The sequence below is a fragment of the Muntiacus reevesi genome, chromosome 12 (genome assembly GCF_963930625.1).
Source record: "Muntiacus reevesi chromosome 12, mMunRee1.1, whole genome shotgun sequence".
Lineage (NCBI taxonomy): Eukaryota > Metazoa > Chordata > Mammalia > Artiodactyla > Cervidae > Muntiacus > Muntiacus reevesi.
Window position 1 is genome coordinate 46,301,208 of NC_089260.1, and position 21,954 is coordinate 46,323,161.

Below are 21,954 nucleotides of genomic sequence, written 5' to 3' on the forward strand. Positions count from 1 at the left end.
ACATGGTTGTTAACAAGTTCATGTGCCTGACACAGAGTTAGGCCAAACAAACAGAAACATCTGAGTTTGGAGCAGAGAATGGTTTACTGTCGGGCCATGCAATGAGGCAGGTGGTTTATGCTCTAAAAGACCCTCACTCTCTGAAGGGTTTCAGCAAAGCATTTTTAAAAGACAGGTGAGAGAGGGGGAGAGTCAAAGGGTATGCAATCAGCTTCTGCACAATTCTCTGATGGTCAGGTAGATTCATTCCAATCCCAAAGAAAGGCAATGCCAAAGAATGCTCAAACTACTGTTCAGTTGCCCTCATCTCACATGCTAGCCAAGTAATGCTCAAAATTCTTGAAGCCAGGCTTCAACAATACATCAACTGTGAACTTCCAGATGTTCAAGCTGAATTTAGAAAAGCCAGAAGAACCAGAGATCAAATTGCCAATATCTGTTGGATCACTGAAAAAGCAAGAGAGTTCCAGAAAAACATCTACTTCTGCTTTACTGCTTTACATTTACTTCTGCTTTCTGCTTCTACTTCTACTTCTGCTTTATGCCAAAACTTTGACTGCATGGATCACAACAAACTATGGAAAATTCTTAAAGAGATGGGAATACTAGGCCACCTTACTTGCCTCCTGAGAAATCTGTATGCAGGTCAAGACATAACAATCTGGTACAGTTGGAACAACAGACTGGTTCCAAATCGGGAAAGGAGTACATCAAGGCTGTCTATTGTTACCCTGCTTATTTAACTTATATTCAGAGTACATCATGAGAAACGCTGGGCTGGATGAAGCACAAGCTGGAATCAAGATTGCCAGGAGAAATACCAATAACCTCAGATATGTAGATGACACCACCCTTATGGCAGAAAGTAAAGAAGAACTAAAGAGCCTCTTGATGAAAGTGAAAGATGAGCATGAAAAAGTTGGCTGAAAACTCAACTTTAGAAAAACTAAAATTGTGGTATCTGGTCCCATCACTTCATGGCAAAATAGATGGGGAAACAGTGACAGATTTTATTTGGGGGGCTCCCAAATCACTGCAGATGGTGACTGCAGCCATGAAACTAAAAGACGCTTGCTCCTTAGAAGAAAAGTTATGACCAATCTAGACAGCATATTAAAAAGCAGAGACATTTCTTTGCCAACAAAGGTCAGTCTAGTCAAGGCTATGGTTTTTCCAGTAGTCATGTGTGGATGTGAGAGTTGGATCATAAAGAAAGCTGAGCACCGAAGAATTGATGTTTTTGAACTGTGGTGTTGGAGAAGATTCTTGAGAGTCCCTTGGACTGCAAGGAGATTCAACCAGTCAGTCCTGAAGGAAATCAGTCCTGAATATTCATTGGAAGGACTGATGCTGACGCTGAAACTCCAATACTTTGCCAAGAACTGATGCCAAGAACTGACTCATTAGAAAAGACCCTGATGCTGGGAAAGATTGAAGGCAGGAGGAGAAGGGGACGACAGAGGATGAGATGGTTAGATGGCATCACTGACTCAATGGACATGAGTTTGAGTAAACTCTGGGAGTTGGTGATGGACAGGAAAGCCTGGTGTGCTGCAGTCTATGGGGTCAAAAAGAGTCGGACACGATTCACTAACTGAACTGAACTGAGGTACCAGGGTGGTGTCAGAGTGGTTAACACTACCAGTCCTTAGGCTCCAGAAGGCCTGGGGCTATGTATTCATGGCCATCAAGTAGTTAACAACTTCTATTTGGTGGGGTAAGGCAGGCAGTTTAACATCTGGAAAACAAACCAGGAAATGTGCATCAAATACTATTATCTAAGTAATTTAGGGATATCAGGGAGGGCCTGTCCCTGGAAGGCCCCATGTTTTCCTGCTTGGTTACCTGATTACATCCAAGGTACCCACTCTTAAGGAGATACAGTTTGAGAGAAAAAGAGAGGCTATCCAGTCTTGTTTCCCTTTCCATACATTTATCAGTATCTACCACAGTGAATCTCAAGCAGGAAAGCCTGGCCCCTAGATTTATAGTCCACTATCATCCACGTGGGGCTTCCCTGGTGGCTCAGCAGTAAAGAATCCGCCTGCCAATGCAGGAGACATGGGTTCTATCCCAGGGTCAGGAAGATCCCCTAAAGAAGGCAATGGCAACCCACTCTAGTATTCTTGCCTGGGAAATCCCATGAACAGAGGAACCTACCATTCATGGGGTCACAAGAGTTGGACATGACTTAGCGACTAGACAACAAAAACAAAAATTATTTTTCACCGTTGTATTAGTTTCTGCTGCATAACGTGAATCAGCTCCATGTATACATATATCCCCTCCCTTCTGAGCTTCCCTCCCATCTCCACCCCCCAATCAGGCCATCACAGAGCACTGAGCTGAGCTCCCTGCACTATAAGCAGGTTCCCACTAGCTGTCTATTTTATACACGGGAGTGTATAAATGCTACTCTCTCAATTCATCCCACCCTCTCCTTCCCCCACCCCATGTCCACAAGTCTTTCTCTACATCTGCGTCTCTTCCTGCCCTGGAAAAATCCTTTCTTGAAGAACAGATTCTACATGAATATTTCTTAACTTTTATGGTCTCCAGGAATAATGTCTGCTAATTTTTTTTTTATCATTTTTCAAATTATTTTTTTCTTGACTTCAGTTGAGGTCTGTCTCCTTAGGCAATAAAACCTTTATGTTAATATTAATATTCTTCTTTGATTGAGTGATCCTTCCAGCAATTCCCTTTTAGGACATGTCTGCTTTCTTACTATTGGAATGCAGATACTTTCTTAATAAACATTAAAAAAAATCAGTGAAACATAAAGGAAATGATGAGTTCCCAAAATTCCTACTTAAATAAAATAAGTACAGGCGTCTGATTCACAATTCTTAAGAAACACGAATAACTTTTTATAGTTGGGACATCATAAAGAGTTACTTATAAATTACTCATCTTCCATTTTCCCAAGAAGCTCATGTTATTTTGAATCAAATGTCCCAATGTACTGAACAAAATAACTGGAAGTGAAGATATCAATTATGTCTCTAATTTAGAACATTCATGTGAAAATTATTTAAGCCTTGTTCAGAAATGCTGCAAAAATCACTAGAGGAAATGCTTTTTATATAGGCAAACTAAATAATCTCCAGAGACTGGTGAGTAGGTTCCTGTATTCTGATAAATGATATACCAAGCTTCCTTTGAAAAACCAAATGCCAAACCTATATTAAAAAAAAAATAGAAGAAGTCACATGCTGTGATAAAGACTAGCTAGGTACTGTATGATGGTTACATTCCTTGATTTTGCAAAATAAGAGTGAAAGAAAGGTCTTTCTCTACTTTATATTATTAATAAAGCATGTAATAACTAAAACAAAAAGAGTGGGCATGGCAACAGAAGCTAACATTCCAAATCCAGATGATACAGTGGTTAAGGGAGCAGATCCTAAACTTGGGCCTCCTAGGGTGGGTGTACTCTTGGGTCCTTGGCTTTTAAATGAAAGTATGGAAAGTTATCACATCTCCCTAACTCTCAGTTTCCCCATCTATAAGTTGGATAATCATTTCATTTCAGTCACTCAGTCATGTCCAACTCTTTGCTACCCCATGGACTGCAGCACACCAGGCTTTCCTGTCTATCAACAACTCTCAGAGCTTGCTCAAACTCATGTCCACTGAGCTGGTGATGCCATTTAACCATCTCATCCTCTGTCTACCCCTTCTTCTCCTGCCTTCAATCTTTCCCAGCATTAGGGGCTTTTTCAGTGAGTCAGTTCTTGGCATCAGGTGGCCAAAGTATTGGTGCTTCAGCTTCAGCATCAGTCCTTCAATGAATATTCAGGACTGGCTTCCTTTAGGACTGACTGGTTGAATCTCCTTGCTGTCCAAGGAACTCTCAAGAGTCTCCTCCAACATCACAGTTCAAAAGCATCAATTCTTCAGTGCTCAGCTTTCTTTATGATCCAACTCTCACATCCACACATGACTACTGGAAAAGCCACAGCTTTGACTAGACTGAACTTTTTTGGCAAAAAAAATGTCTCTGCTTTTTAATATGCTGTCTAGATTGGTCATAGCTTTTCTTCCAAGGAGCAAGCGTCTTTTAATTTCATGGCTGCAGTCACCATCTATTTGGGAGCCCAAGAAAATAAAGTCTGTCACTGTTTCCATTGCTTCCACCTCTACATGCCATGAAGTGATGGAACCAGATGCCATGATCTTAGTTTTTTGAATGTTGAGTTTCTAGTCAGTTTTTTCACTCTCCTCTTTTACTTTCATCAAGAGTCTCTTTATTTCCTCTTCACTTTCTGCCATAAGGGTGGTATCATCTGCATATCTGAGGTTATTGATATTTCTCCTGGCAATCTTGATTCCAGCTTGTGCTTCATCCAGTTCAGCATTTCTCATGATGTACTATACATATAAGTTAAATAAGCAAGGGGACAATATACAACCTTGACTTACACCTTTCCCAATTTGGAACCAGTCCATTGTTCCATATCTAGTTCTAACTGCTGCTTCTTATCCTGCATACAGATTTCTCAGGAGGCAAGTAAAGTGGTCTGGTATTCCCATCTCTTTAAGAATTTTCCACAGTTTGTTGTGATCCACACAGTCAAAGGCTTTAGCATGTCAATGAAGTAGAAGTAGTTTATCTGGAATTTTCTTGCTTTTTTGATGATCCAACAGGTGTTGGCAATTTTATCTCTGGTTCTTCTGCCTTTTCTAAATTCAACTTGAACATCTGGAATTTCTTAGTTCACATACTGTTGAAGCCTGACTTAGGGAATTTTGAGCATTACTTTACTAGCGTGTGAGATGAGTGCAATTGTGTAGAAGTTTGAACATTCTTTGGCATTGCTTTTCTTTGGGATTGGAATGAAAACTTATTTTTTCTAATCCTGTGGCCACTGCTGAGTTTTCCAAGTTTGCTGGCATAATGAGTGCAGCACTTTCACAGCATCATCTTTTAGGATTTGAAATAGCTCAGCTGGAATTCCATCACCTCCACTAGCTTTGTTCATGATGATGCTTCCTAAGGCACACTTGACTTTGCATTCCAGGATGTCTGGCTCTAGGTGAGTGATCACATCATCGTGATTATCTGGGTTGTGAAGATCTTTTTTGTATAGTTCTACTGTGTATTCTTGCCACCTCTTCTTAATATCTTCTGTTTCTGTTAGGTCCATACCATTTCTGTCCTTTACTGTGCCCATCTTTGCATGAAATGTTCCCTTGGTATCTCTAATTTTCTTGAAGAGATCTCTAGCCTTTCCCATTCTATTGTTTTCCTCTATTTGCACTGATCACTGAGGAAGACTTTATCTCTTCTTGCTTTTCACTGAAACTCTGCATTCAGATGGATATATCTCTTCTTTTCTCCTTTGTCTTTCCCTTCTCTTCAGATAGCCATTTTGCCTTTTTTGTGTTTCTTCTTTTTGGGGATGGTTTTGATCACAGCCTCCTGCACAATGTTATGATCCTCTGTCCATAGTTTTTGAGGCACTCTGTCAGACCTAATCCCTTGAATCTATTTGTCACTTCCACTGTATAATCATAAGGGATTTGATTTAGGTCATACCTAATAATTAACTATTAATAATTAAGATCTAATGGCAAACAATAAGGAATAATGTGTATAAGTTATCTGGCAAAAAATTAGTATTAAATAAGTATTAATTATGACATTATTATACCTTATTCAGATGAAAAGAAAAATTCAGAATAAGAAAAGGATGGGTTCTCAAAAATAAATGACACTATACATTTTATTTGAGAATACATTCTCAAATTCCTGCCTCACAATAACCACCAAAATAAATTCAAAACTGATTACTGAATTTTTAAGGGGAATATTTAGACAACTTTTAGGTAAGTATCTCATATTGGGGAGGGGAGACTATGTGTAAAAAATGGAAGAAATCAGAAAGAGGAAAGCATAGCTTCAGAAATAGAAAGAAAAAAAACTATCATGAACAACATTATAAAGCAAAACAAAAATTACTTACTACATCTATAAGACAGAATAAGTATAATGAATACAAATAAGTTAACAGGAAAACAAATACCCCAAAATAAATACAACTGATGGCAAGAAAAAATTTATAAAAAATAGAAATACAAATCTAATAAGTTTATGTAAAATTTATCCATTTGTAATCAAAGAAATTTACCAATAAACAAAGAAACCCAACTTTAAAGACTAAAAATACTCCATATTACATTTACCAGTAAGATAGATTTTTTTGTACAGGTTTTGTTTATTCACTTAAACACTTTAAGAGAACATTTAATTCCAGTAAAGGTTTAGGAGAGTGCTGGTTAAAGGGAAAAATGAACTTTTTCTGTTATGTATCAAGGACTTAAGAATAGTTTATACTCTTTGATCTTTTTAAGAATCCAGTCTAAGGAAAACTAATGATGATTTTGTGCAATTATCTCCAAAACATTACTTCTAAGCCCCAAATCTCAATGTTTCCCATACTTTTTCACATAAAACCAAACACAGAAAATAACATTTGTACAGCACACAGCAGGACATGGAATTGCCTATTTGCACCAGAATATGACTCAGAGGATTTAATGGGAAAGCTGGAATGCCTGGATACCAACACACCTGTCCCCAATTCATGACCATCCAATTCCCAACCATTAGCCTACAACAAACTAACTTAAGACTATCCAACCAAAACACCTAACATTGATTCAAATATAACAACTCTGAAATATGGTTTGACACTAAAATTAAAGTCTTAAACTTTAAAAATGTAAGAGGATATTTGGTCTAATAGATACTAAAGCAGATAAGGCTTCAAAAATATATGGGTATTAAAACAAGGCATTAAAACAATTTTATGTCAGATTATTATCATATTTAAAGAAAAAACAGAATCAAAGTTGCTAATGCACTATTTTTCAAAGTTTAAGTTATGATGTGACATATTTACATATATATATGCATAAAAATATTGGAAAGACAAAAAGATGTGAAAAATCATCTATTTTGTGGTTTTTCTGATTTTAAATTATATTCTTTATTGAATTTTCCCCAAAATTTTATAATAAATACTATTATATTTATAATTTGAAAGCAAACAAATTTGAAATAAAACTTTAACATAGGTAATAGGGAGCTACACTGAATTGCAGTTTTGAAATATTTTGCCAATCTAATATTGATATTGATGCTAATTTTTTTAAATCAACTTTTGGAAATCTCTCTAAAAATCTGTGATGCATGGAAAAGAGAAAAAAAGAGTTCAATATCTTAAAGGATGGTTATTCAGTATGACCCAACAGTCAACATCATTTCAAACATAGCTCTTAAAATAATCTTTCTCTAATGCTCTTCTAACATACATTATAGTTCAATGTAATAGCAGGAATAAATTATATTTTTCTCCATTTGAGTCAGCAAACTCCTGAGACGCTGACTTTATATGTGGCTACTTCTTATAATAGGTAAAAAAAAAAAAAAAAATCTTGATTAAATTAATGTGGTTGAGAGGGCAAAGAAACCCACAAATATTTAAGCATCTCTAGGAAAGCACTTTGTATCAAAGTCATTTTTATGTAATCGATGTAGTTTTTATAGCCAAAGAAGAAGACCAACATGTAAGGAAAAGCCTTTTTATGAGGATGTTAATGTTTTTCCATCCTCACTAAGGTACTGAATGTTAACTTCATGTGCTTCACACACAAAGAGACCATTTCGACACGCACCCTGCACAGTTCATAATTGGAATATGAATGAAGTTTTTATCTCACTATACAAACATCCATATTGCTTTTCCTCTGCTTCAGTATATTTATATACTGACCAAATGAAATTTGCAGGGGCTGGAAATCATTTTAATAGAGAATTATTAAATTCTTGAAATACTGAAAATCTTGAAAATACTGAAAACGTCAAAATACATTTTCTTTTTTGCCCATCCTATTTATAAGAATTAATGTACCACAACTTCCTTATCCATTCTTCTGCAGATGGACATCTAGGTTGCGTCCTTGTCCTAGCTATTTTAAACAGCCGGTGCTCTGGGGCAACCCAGAAGCATGGGGTGGGGAAGGAGGTGGGAGGGGGCTTCAGGATGGCGGGTCACATGTGCACCTGAGGCTGATCTGTGTCAGTGTGTGGCTGGGGTCACCAAAGTGATTGTCTTCCAAATAAATTAATTAATTAAAAAAAAAGAATTAATGGAGTCATCCTGAGTTGGGATCTCAAGTCTTTAATAGCATGTTGTCATACATCTTCCTGAGCATTGTTTTCTTAGGAATTAATTGTACTTGTTATACATGAGTACATATTAGGTCATTCTTCCTTCCCCAACTATCTTAAAAATAAAATGCAGAATTTAATGGACCCCAAGAAATAATTTCATAATTTTACTATAGAGAAATAGTGAAATTATGTAGAGAAACTGATTAATTACAAAACTATAATCAATGTTTTACCACTCATTATATCATATATTATATCATCTCAGGCCATTTTTTCCAGGGAAAATGTGACATTTAGAAGTTACATTTTAAAAAATCATAGAAGTTTTAAAAAATCATATTTGTATAGGTTTGGGCAAATATTTCCACCCTCAGTGTGTTAGAAATCAACAGACCTAAAAATGTCAAAAGGAAAAATCTCAGTAGATGCCAAAATTTGGTTAGATAACTTGTCTACTATAGTACTTGGTTTTAAGCAGTTTGTTGGCATCCTAAATCTGTGAGTGAGGAAAGCTATGGAAAATTCTATAGGGTAGAAGGAAAATGAAAGAGTAAAAAGCTTTAGGGTGGAGCAAAATGCATACTAATTTCTCTTCATTAGCAGACAATTCACTACTCCAATTACCTGCCAGCAGTTTGTAAATATTGTTTTTCAAGAAACAAAATCCACCATAATTTACTATTTCTATTGGTGAGATGATCATGAATATTAATCTTTCCTTCTTTATTTTGCAAGAGTGAAAGTTAAAATATATTTAATTTTAATTCCATAAATGCTGTGTTCCCATTTTTCACAGGCTAGCCATACAGTGCAAGAAAAAATTGGAGCTTGTTCGTTAACCTATACATTCAACATTTTGTTCACTGGTCAGCTATTCAAATCAATTTACATAAATCACAAACTCTAAAATATGTGTAACAATTTACTCATCATAAAATTATACTTGGGTATAAGAAAGAGTTTTGAAGATGTCTTATTAAAAACATTTAAAATGTGAAGTTGTGAAGATGATGAAACAGACATAATTTTCATGAGGGAAGGGTTGTTTGTAGGGAAGAACACCACTAAGAAGAAAAAAGGTGGAAAGTAGGAGTATCAAAATTTATAGTTAAAGAAATTGTCTAGAAGTCCACTAAAAATGTATACCCATATCTTATACTGAAAAGTATGGGAACAATTGTTTTTATGCTTGTCAAGTCTAAGTGATAATTTTGTAATTTTATATCTTATTTTTACTAGAGTTTAGTTGATTTACAATATTATATTAGTTTTAGGAGTACAACACAGTGATTTAATATTTCATAAGTTGTATTCCATTTAAAGTTATGATAAAATATTGACTATATTCCCTATTCCCTGTGCTGCACTATATATCCTATACCTTATTTATTTTATACATAGATAATTTTATATCTTTTAAATGTATAGATCTCTTTATGGTATGCTTTATGAGAGAAGAGGTAATGATCTGGGAAAGAAGAAATGGTGTAAAAGGAATGACTCTCCAAGGGGACCTACACTATTTGGCTTCAAAGTAGTATGCAGGTTTCTAGAGTAGAGAAATACAAAGCATTTGTGCAACCTACATATTGTAAAAGTCATATGTGGATGACTCATCTTGCAATGCAGGGGACATGGGTTCAATCTCTGGTCAGGGAAGTCAGATCCCATATGCTGCAGGGAAATGAAGCCCGTGTGCCAGGCCATGTGCCATGAACTAAAGAGTCTGTGTGCACAATGAAAGAACCCACATGATGCAATGAAGATTCTACATGCCATAACTAAGACCCAACACAGCCAAATACATAAATCGATTTTTTTAAGTCGTATGATTTCAGTGAATTGCAAATTTTTCCCTGTCTCAGCAACAAGGGATCACTGAGTGTAGTGGAATTCTTTTTTTTAACACAATTCCAAGAGCACCCAAGATTTGTTATAAGAAGATTCCACTGTACTTATTAACAATCCGACAGGGACTAGAAATACAAGTGGAACTCTTTGCTGACCTATCTACTTCACTGGCTGAATAAAACTGTTTTAAATATTAGCAAAATAAAAAAAATAAATATTAGCAAAATCAATTCACCTTCTGTACAATAAAAATAAATTCCCTCAGAAACAATGTCTTTCCTATCAAAGCTCTTTTCTGAATTTGCACATCAGCTGTGTATATGCATTACTGGAGACATGCACATAAATGTTTCTTTATCTTCATGTTTTCCAATTACAGTTGTTATCAAAAGAATATTATATCTAACCCAAATTTACTCCTTTTTTAAGTTCATATTCTTGGAATCTTGAGAAAATAAGATATGTGTGGGAAATTCCAACTTCAGACAATCAGGTCCACTCCTTGCTACATGAGAGTAGAAATAGAGTGGGGGGCGGGGGAAAGTCATTATTTGTCCCTAGAACGTCAATTTAAAAAGTGGTTTATTTACTAATCCAGAAAGCACAATTAATATTATCAAGTCAAGCCTAAAAGTAATCAAAGTTCACCTCTAATCCAGCTAAGCATACATCTACTTTCTTAACATGATTCTGTAATCACTTGAGTCTAACTTCTGCATCAAGTTTGCCAAAGAAATATTTTCTGCTACATGTGTTATTTTCCTCTTTGTTTTCCTTCTGAGTACCCGCTGAATTTTAAGATTCCCTTCTTGTCAGGCTGCTCTGGTTTCTCATACTCCTTCACCTGTCAAGGATCCAAACAAGATTAGTCTTTTATGCTCCAAATCTAATGATCCTTTGCTCTCAGAGAAATTTACTTGTCTTAAGATTTAGTTCCTCCAATCACTTTTTCATGGTTCAATCCAATGAATAATCCTATCCTTAATATTGGCTCCTGATAGTGGGGGCTTCCCTGGTGGCTCAGATGGTAAAGAATCTGCTGGCAATACAGGAGATCTAGGTTCAATCCCTGGGTTGGGAAGATCCCCTGGAGCAGCGAATGGCTACTCTTGTTAGTATCCTTGTCTGGGAAATCTCATGGACAGAAGAGCCTGGCAAACTACAGTTCATGGGGTTGCGAAGAGTTGGACACCACTGAGCAATTAACATTTTCAGTGTTCTAATTTTATTCTTTCTACATTACATGTGCTGTTTAATAGTGGCGCCTGTGCCTTAAAAATTGTATGGACCCTAAAAGTTCTGTGAGAGTTTGGGCACTGGGAAATTTGAGTGTATCACAGAAGGGATGTCAAATCTAAGTGGTGAGTCACAGGACTTGCAAAATTCAGAGAGGACTGATATTAAATATGTGAAAATGCTTAACAATAAGAAAGTGCTATACAAATAGGTGATATTATTATTATTACTACCATAATTCTAGTTAGTTTTACCTATTTCCTCAAACAGATGAGACTCTTCAGAAGGAAAATATATTAAAAATATAACTTTCAGTAACTCCTAGGAATTTTAGGAAACATTTCTCTACAGGAGCCTTTCTATTAATTATTCTTCTATTTTAAGAAAGGATAAGTGACTAGTTACATAAAGTCTAATAAAGAGTAAGCTTAGGAAGGACTGGTCAGTATTGACCAATGAATGCGATAAGACACTTACAGAGGAAAAAGAAAAACAATCAGTAAAATACTGAACGCCAAATGTCTGTTTTAATGATCTTTTCATCTTCCTATTATGCTCACATGCTTGTTTAATACTTTCAAAACAAAATAGAATTTTGAAGACAAAGAAATGATAGGAACCAAAGAAGGGATATATGCAAACACATGGCTGCATCACTTCGCAGTACAGCAGAAACTATGAAACATGATCAAGCAACTATACCCCAATAAAAATTAACTTAAAAAAAAAAAGGTTTCAGAAATGAACTTGCAAAGATAAGTTTGAAAAGATAAGATCTGAATAAAGTAAATGTTTCCAAGGAAACCTCAAATGTGGGGGGGAGGAACTATATGAACTGTGAAATTTAAAAATCATTGATAATAAGTCTTCATGGATCACCGATTTAAAAAATTTATGTACTTTATTTTATGAACAAAAAGGGTCATAATTGGTATCTGCTGCTTTGTATTTTCTTCCTAAGGCTTCATTTTTTGTTGTTTCAATTTTAATGAACAGATTTATTTGACAAATCCAGCTTTAATCTTCACAAGATGTTGATATGTGGAGACATTCCAGAACACAGAAGGAGGGGGAGAGGGAAATTCCATAAGAATGATCTGCTTGTTTGGGGAGGATAAAAATGTAAATCTAAATGTTGCTTTTACCTCACTCAAATATTCACAACATATTTTAAACACAGGTTAAGCCACTGGGGAAAAAACTTTCCAAGAGTCTGTTACCCACTTATTAATATCCAATACCCAACATGGAAAGTTAGCAAATAGAGACAGCATGTGTTGAAACAAGTCTAAATGGTTTTCAACATTTGTGGCATGTTTATATTTTTGCAGGAAATGACTCAAAATTTTCTTTGAAGTATTTTGTATTTCTTACAGTAATAAAGCAGAAAAAAGTTCTGTCTTGTTTCAATAATCCATTAACATTTAGATAAAGCCACAATTTTCTTCTTGTTTACCAAAAATACAATTGTAAGAAATATTATTTAGGGGATTTCCATCTTTAATTTAACTTAAGTTTTTAATCCATGTTTTTTTTTATACTAAAAGCAGCTACCATCTAGAAACTATATTTGAGGTCCTACTGTTAATTTATCCACTTATTATGTATATTCCACACACTCTTCCCCCAAACTAGATAGTTAAGTTTACATTTGACTTTAAATGGAATTACAGAATTTTTAAAAATTCAAAATCAAGTGAATGTGTTAAATTGACTTAGAACAAATTTCTGCATTAGAGAAACACTATGTGAGCACTGTGAAAAGAAGGCAAAACTTTCTGAAGGTCAGTGTAAAATCACTCATAAGTTTGACCAAAAAACTATTATTTTTTCTTCTTTGGGTTATTAGGTACTATTAAATAAGCCAAATACTATGGACAGGATAAATCTTGATATTAGAAAATTATTAGAAATAGAATCTAACTGTATCCTTTGATAGATGAGAAAGGCTGTGCTGGAATTCACAGATGATAAAACAAATCTCTGCAAAAAGTGATAAATGACAGATTATCCCAAATTCAATGATGACATATTTTTATCATCATGAGATTATGAAAACATGCTGAAGTTTATAAATGTCAGAAAATCCCTTTTAAAAAGTTAACACAGACCTGGATTAGAATCCAAATATAATATTTGTATCAATATATACTCCATTATAGTCTCTGATGTGGGAACATTATTTGAAGCTTTTGGCTTAGTTCTGGCATGACCCACACTTTACAGGGGACTTGGCAAACAAGAATGTGTTCAGAGAAAGCATCCAGAAGAACTGAAAACTACACAATGTAAGAACTGGTTAAAAGAACAGATTGTTTTGGGCTGGGAAAAAAGTCTCGGTTGGGACATACCAATAGCTTTTACTATCTAGAGATGGGTTTAGCAGAAGAAGAACTCTACTCAGGCTGTTACTCCATGAGTAGAAAGAAGGTTACAAGTGATGGTGAGAAATGTAAGAAAATGTCTAACAAATAGAAATAATCTGTTTCTGAAAGAAACAGGAAGGCACTAGAAATATCAAGAATGTGCAGTAGAAGGGAAACTGACTAGTGCTCAACTCCTGACCTCACTGCTTTTTTAGCATTAAGGTCTTGGTCCAGTTACTAAATTTCTCTTTCTGTTTCCTTACTATAAAATGGATGTTCTTGCATTGGATAAAAGTGGTGTAGCAGGTCAGAATCCTGAGATAAGGGGGAGGAAATCTTGAACTGGGGGTTTCCCTGGTGACTCAGATGGTAAAGCATCTGCCTGCAATGCAGAAGATCGAGGTTCGTTTTCTGGGTTGGGAAGATCCCCTGGAGAGGGGAATGGCAACCCACTCCAGTATTCTCGCCTGGAGAACTCCATGGGCAGAGGAGCCTGGCAAGCTACAGTCCATGGGGCTGCAAAGAGTCAGACATGACTGAGCGACTAACACTCTTGAACTAGATGGGCACCATAAATCTTGAACTAGATGGCCGCCATGGTGCTTTCTATTTCTGAGGTTCTACTATTTCATAATAAGTGAAAATATGATATTTTTCATCTCATGGTAAGAAATTACTGCCTAATAATTTTGTTTAATCAACACATAGCTACTATGTTGTATAATAGTGCCTACTATATATAGGCACTCCTCCAAGAATACAGAAGAGAAAAATGCCCAAAAACTTTGTTTAGATAGACCTTAAATCATGTGGGAGGCAACAGAAAATAAACGAAACAAGTAAATCATACAGTGTAAGAGAAGGTGATAAGTACTATATACAATAACAGAGAAATTAGAGATTTTAAACAAGGCCTGGGAAGCTTCCATGAAAAGCCAACATATGAAAAAAGATACATTAATTTCATCAAAATTTTTACAATAATTTTACTATGAAATCCATTGAAAAATGTGGTTCCCTCAACCAAATCTTGTGACCCAAATAATGTTCCAAATAATGCAATCTCATCAGAGAATGTTATGGACTGAAATGTGTCCCTCCCACAATTCAAATGTTGAAGTTCTAAGCTTTAGTACTTCAGAATGTGACTGTATTTGTGAGGTAATTAAGCCAGATGAGATCACTGAAATGGGTCCTGACCCAAAATGACTGGTGTATTTATGAGAAAAGGAGATTAAGACACAGCCATGTACAGAGGGAAGACCATGTGAAAACATAGGGAGAAGGCACTGTCTGCAAGCTAAGGAGAGAGGCCTCAGAAGAAACCAACCTTGCTCACATCTGGATCTCAGACTTTCACCTCCAGAGTTGTGAAACAATATATTTCTGTTGTTTAAGCCACCCAGTCTGGTGCTTTGTTACAGCATCTCTAACAAACTAACACAGAAAATACTGTGGAATTTTCTAGGGAAAAATACTGGGGCAGGCTGCCATTTCCTTCTCCAGGGGATCTTCCCAACCCAGGGATCAAAAATGCATCTTCTTTTATCTCCTGCATTGGCAGGCAGGTTCTATATCAGCTGAGTCACCAGGGAAACCACTGTAGTATATTAACCCAGTCTAAATACTAAGTTTAGGATAATGCAAGATTGCAAAACCATTTTTATAGTAACTCAGACTTCTTGAAAAACTTTATATTTAGACTATCTATGTAAATTTCAGTTTTTCTGTGTCTATCCTTGTAAAGATCCTCTTCCTTGGAAGAAAGGCTATGACAAACCTGGACAGCATTTAAAAAGCAGAGCCATCATTTTGCTGACAAAAGTCCAGATATTCGAAGTTATGGTTTTTCCGGTAGTTATGTACAGATGAGAAAGTTGGACTATAAAGAAGGCTGAGCACCAAAGAATTGATGCTTTCAAATTGTGGTGGTGGAGAAGACTCTTGAGAGTCCCTTGGACTGCAAGGAGATCAAACCAGTCAATCCTAAAGGAAATCAACCCTGAATATTCATTGGAAGGACTGATGCTTATGGTGAAGCTCAAATATTTGGCCACCTGATGTGAGGAGCCGACTCATTGGAAAAGAACCTGATGCTGGGAAAGATTCAGGGCAGGAAGAGAAGGAGGTGACAGAGGATGAGGTGGTTGGAGGGAATCATCAACTCACTGGACATGAGTTTGAGCAAACTCTAGGAGATAGTAAAGGACAGGGAGGCTGGGTATGCTGCAGTCCATGGGATCACAAACAGATTTGACTTAGTAACTGAACAACAATAGCAACAAACCTTGTACCATTAAATTGCACTGAAAATCTTGAACCTAATGGTTACCTGGGAGTAACCATGGGAGAAGAGTGGAGAAATAACTCCAGGAAAAAATGAAGACACAGAGCCACAATGGAAACAACATCCAGATGTGGATGTGACTGGTGATGGAAATAAACTCTGATGCTGTAAAGAGCAGTACTGCACAGGAACCTGGAATGTTAGGTTCATGAATCAAGGTAAATTAGAAGTGGTCAAATAGGAGATGGCAAGAGTGAACACTGACGTTTTAGGAATCAGTGAACTAAAATAGACTAGAATGGGCGAATTTAATTCAGATGACCATTATATCTACTAATGTGGGCAAGAATCCCTTAGAAGAAATGGCGTAGCCCTCATAGTCAACAAGAGAGTCTGAAATGCAGTACTTGGGCGCAGCTCAAAAATGACATAATGATCTCTGTTCATTTCCAAGGCAAACCATTCAATATAAGTCTATGCCCCAATCAGTAATGCTGAAGAAACTGAAGTTGAATGGTTCTATGAAGACCTACAAGACCTTATAGAATTAACACTCAAAAAAGATGTCCTTTTCTTCATAGGGGACTATAATGCCAAAGTAGGAAGTCGAGACCTGGAGTAACAGGCAAATTTGGCTTTGGAGTACAAAATGAAGCAGAGTAAACGCTAACAGAGTTTTGCCAAGAGAACGCACTGGTCATAGTAAACACCCTCTTCCAACAACATAAGATATAGACATCACCAGATGGTCAATACTGAAATCAGGTGGATCATATTCTTTGCAGCCAAAGATGGAGACACTCTACACACTCAGCAAAAATAAGACTGGGAGCTGACTGTGGCTCAGATCATGAACTCTTTATTGCCAAATTCACAGGTAAATTGAAGAAAGTAGGAAAAACCACTAGACCATTCAGGTATGACCTAAATCAAATCTCTTATGATTATACAGTAGAAGTAACAAACAGATTCAAGGGATTAGATCTGATAGACAGACTGCCTGAAGAACTATGGACAGAGGATCATGACATTGTACAGGATCAATACCACCCCCAAGAAAAAGAAAAGCATAAAGGCAAAATGGTTGTCTGAGGAGGTCTTACAAATAGCTGAGAAAAGAAAAGAAGCTAAAGGGAAAGGAGAAAAGAAAAGATACACCCATTTATATGCAGAGTTCCAAAGAAGAGCAAGGAGAGATAAGAAAGCCTTCCTCAGTGATCAATGCAAAGAAATAAAGGAAAACAATAGAATGGGAAAGACTAGAGATCTCTTCAAGAAAATTACAGATACAAAGGGAACATTTCATGGAAAGATGAGCACAGTAAAGGACAGAAATGGTAGGGACCTAACAGAAGCAGAAGATATTAAGAAGAGGTGGCAAGAATACACAGAACTACAAAAAAAAGATCTTCATGACCCAGATAACAACAATGGTGTGATCATTCACCTAGAGCCAGACATCCAGGAATGTGAACTCAAGTGGGCCTTAGGAATCATCACCATGAACAAAGCTAGTGGAGGTGATGAAATTCCAGTTGAGCTATTTCAAATCCTAAAAGACGATGCTGTGAAAGTGCTGCACTCAATATGCCAGCAAATTTGGAAAAACTCAGCAGTGGCCACAGGACTGGAAAAGGTCAGATTCATTCCAATTCCAAAGAAAGGCAATGCCAAAGAATGTTAAAACTACCGCACAGTTGCCCTCATCTCACACGCTAGCAAAGTAATGCTCAAAATTCTCCAAGCCAGGCTTGAACAGTACATGAACCGTGAACTTCCAGATGTTCAAGCTGGATTTAGAAAAGGCACAAGAACTAGAGATCAAATTGCCAACATCTCTTGAATCATACAAAAAGCAAGAGAGTTAAAAAAATAAAATCTGCTTTATTGATTATGCCAAAGCCCAGACCACCTTACTTGCCTCCTGAGAAATCTGTATGCAGGTCAAGAAGCAACAGTTAGAACCAGACATGGAACAACAGACTGGTTCCAAATTGGGAAAGGAGTACGTCAAGGCTGTATATTGTTACCCTGCTTACTTAACTTATATGCAGAGTGCATCATGCAAAATGCCAGGCTGGATGAAGCACAAGCTGGAATCAAGATTGCCAGGAGAAATATCACTAGCCTTAGATATACAGATGGCACCACCATTATGGCAGAAAGTAAAGAGGAACTAAAGAGCCTCTTGATGAGGGTGAAAGAGGAGAGTGAAAAAACTGGCTTAAACTCTACCTTCAAAAAACAAAGTTCATGGCATCTGGTCACATCACTCCATAGCAAATAGATGGAGAAACAATGGAAGCAGTGACAGACTTTATTTTCTTGGGCTTCAAAATCACTGCAGATGGTGACTGCAACCATGAAATTAAAAGATGCTTGCTCCCTGAAAGAAAAGCTATGACTAACCCACACAGCATATTAAAAAGCAGAGTCATTACTTTGCCAACAAATGTCCATCTAGTCAAAGTTATGTTTTTTCCAGTAGTCATATGGATGTGAGAGTTGGACTATAAAGAAAGCTGAGCACCGAAGAATTGATGCTTTTGAACTGTGTTTTGGAGGAGACTCTTGAGAGTCCCTTGGACTGCAAGGAAACCCAACCAGGCAATCCTAAAGAAAATCAATCCTGAATATTCACTGGAAGGACTGATGCTGTATCTGAAACTCCAATAGTTTGGCCACCTGATGCCAAGAACTGACTCATTAGAAAAGACCCTGATGCTGGGAAAGATTGCAGGCAGGAGGATAAGAGGACAACAGAGGATGAGATGGTTAGATGGCATCACTGACTCAATGGACATGAGTTTGGGCAAGCTCCGGGAGATGGTGATGGACAGGGAAACCTGACATGCTGCAGTCAATGGGTCACAAAGAGTTGGATAGGACTGAGTGACTGAACTGAACTGAATGGTTACCTCCCAATGTACTTTGTGGAAGAGATATAGTTTAATCAAAATATCAGAAGGACTTCACAACTAATAATATCACGCTTAAGTTATACCTGGGCTTCCCTGATAGCTCAGTTGATAAAGAATCCCCCTGCAATCAGAAAGATCCCTTGGAGAAGTGATAGGCTACCCACTCCGGTCCTTGGGCTTCCTTTGTGGCTCAGCTGTTAAAGAATTCGCCTGCAATTTGGGAAACCTGGGTTCAATCCCTGGGCTGGGAAGACCCCCTAGAGAAGGGAAAGGGTACCCACTCCAGTATTCCGACTTGGAGAATTCCATGGACTGTAGAGTCCACGGGGTCACAAAGAGTTGGACATGAATGAGCGACTTTCACTTTAAGTTATATGTGAACTTCCAGGATATGCAAAACATTTATTTTTCTATCATGATATGCTGTTGCTGCTGCTGAGTCGCTGCAGTCGTGTCCAACTCTGTGCGACCCCATAGACAGCAGCCCACCAGGCTCCCCCGTCCCTGGGATTCTCCAGGCAAGATCACTGGAGTGGGTTGCCATTTCCTTCTCCAATGCATGAAAGTGAAAAGTGAAAGTGAAGCCGCTCAGTCCTGTCCAACTCTTAGCGACCCCATGGACTGCAGGCTACCAGGCTCCTCTCTCCATGGGATTTTCCAGGCAGAAGTACTGGAGTGGATTGATTTATTGAAGTTTGAGATGGCAGCTCATAATCTTTTAGAATGTTCATGTGCACAACCAAGCAGTTAATAATACCAGGACTTAGGTTCCCCACCCCTTTATTCAACTCTTCTTCTCCAATTGCTGAAAGAGCTCAGTGCAACTTTGTAGCTTTGCTGTGTACCTGTAATCAAGCTGACCACTTACTTAAAGGAGCATCTCCATGACAATGTGGGCTATCCTGGAGGCACATTTTAACATATTCTTTAAATGACATTGCTTCCTATTCCTTCCTATTCCTTTTAGATGTTCCTGTTAGAGATATACATTAGTTAAGATATACATTTTAGAGATAAAATTAAGTCAATGAATATACTTACAGGTCCTGTTAATTTAGATGCTTTCTCAAATTCTTCACTCTCTTCCATTAGTGCTTCCTCATTCCCAGGTAAAGAATCTATTTTCACAAAAAGAATGAATAAGTTAGAAAAAAAAGAATAAGTTGGAGTCACATATTGCTTAATATATGAACTTATCTGATATATGTTTATATATGATACAATTTTTATATATAAATCATAAACTTTCTGATATATAAACTTATCATGAGAAGGATATAAAAGTAACTGAACAGGATGTTGAAAAATCATAGTAGTTGAGATTTAAAATAGTGTGTGGTGTTTTTTATTTAGCATACAGAGAATGTATGCAAACCTTTAGCATTTCTAATTTGCATGCTTGCATGCTCAGTTGCTTCAGTCATTCCCGACTCTTTGCAACCCTATGGACTGTGGCCTGCCAGGTTCCTCTGTCTGTGAGATTCTCCAGGCAAGAATACTGGAGAGGGTCACTGTTTTCTTCTCCAGGGATCTTCCTGACCCAGGGATCGAACCCGAGTCTCTTATATCTCCTGCATTGGCAGGCAGGTTCTTTACCGCTAGTGCCACCTGGAAAGCCCATTTAAAGGGAAGACCCAGAGGAATTGGGTGGAGAGGGAGGTGGGAGGGGGGATCGGGATGGGGAATACATATAAATCCATGGCTGATTCATGTCAATGTTATGACAAAAATCACTACAATATTGTAAAGTAATTAGCCTCCAACTAATAAAAATAAATGGGAAAAAAAAAAGGGTTCAATAAAGTCAGGACTGTGCAAGAGCTGCAATCATCTTAGTCAGATCAACTCTTCTTTTGGCATATTATTTAGCTAATTGTTGGAACTTAATGTTCTTTTTCTGCCTTGTAATTTTTTATTTGCTTTATCCATCAACTGGGTTTTTCTGAGGGGCCACAGTATTTAAATTCCAATTTGTATTCTCTCTCTTAAACAGGATGAACAACTCTGAAAAGTTGGGACAAAGGTTGTTGTTATCTCATTGCTAAGTCATGTCCAATTCTTTGTGACTCCATGGACTACAGCCCACCAGACTCTGTCCATGGGATTCTCCATGCAGAACACTGGAATGGGTTGCCATGTGCACCTCCAGGGTCTTCCCAACTCAGAGTCTGAACCTGTGTCTCTTTCATCACCTGAACTGGCAGGTGGGTCTTTACCACTATCACTACCTGGGAGAAGAGTACTTATTATTAAATGATGGCTAGTATTCCATTTTAACGTATCAAGGAACAAGCTGATATTATTTGTTTGACTAGATTAATGAGTGGGTATGTAATGACTTTCAAATATGTGAATAAAAAGATGGTAAACTTTTCCATATGTCTGCTAAATTAATTATAACAACGAAGATTTCTACAGGCTCTAGAGAATTCTTTAACAGAGATATATACAAAGAGCATCTAGAAATAGTTTGTGTTTTAATACCTTCCATTCAAATAAAAAAATCAGTTATAAGGAGGGTATTTTAAATCACTGGAAGCTTTAAACATTGATTGATTATATTTATTAATATTTTAAAGAGCTATATGCATCCTTAAAGAAGGCCTTCCTACACATTCACACACACAAGTGGAGATAGATTTTTTTGGTTTCATAAAATGTATGCTCTGAGAAGAAAATCAGAGCCTTAAATCCCCTGAGTCCTTAATGGCCAGTCAAGACCAGAGAGACAATGGAACGCTTAGCACAAATCCATAATCACAATTTCTGAATCATGGAGCTCTAGCTGCAATAATTCAGAATTTTATATTTAAACAAAAAAATCAGGATAAGTGATGAGAATTGTACCACATTAAAAATATTAATCCATTAATGAAGGAAACGTGAATCCTTATCTATTAAAACCCCATAATAAATGTGACAATAGATAGATTCTTTACTTTAAAATGTATAAATTAGCATAATTTAAGTCCCCTAAGACTGAATTATATTCTGCTGAACTGTGATCAAATATTACCATAATTTTAGTATTCACTCAGTATTTTTCCATTTTATTACATGTTGAAATTGCTATTTGTGTGGAATATTGACAATAGTATTAAAATGTCCTAC

At 36.8% G+C, this 21,954-nt stretch overlaps 1 protein-coding gene across 6 annotated transcripts in view; it reads right to left on the bottom strand.

The window, feature by feature from the left end:
• The window catches only part of C12H8orf34 (chromosome 12 C8orf34 homolog), a 343,264-nt gene that overhangs the window by 62,298 nt on the left and 259,012 nt on the right, over window positions 1-21,954 (bottom strand). For all 6 annotated transcript variants that reach the window (XM_065902914.1, XM_065902913.1, XM_065902912.1 and 3 more), the window contains one exon: window positions 19,885-19,961. In XM_065902914.1, coding sequence (XP_065758986.1) covers window positions 19,885-19,961 — 77 coding nt within the window. The remainder of the gene's footprint in view (window positions 1-19,884; window positions 19,962-21,954) is intronic.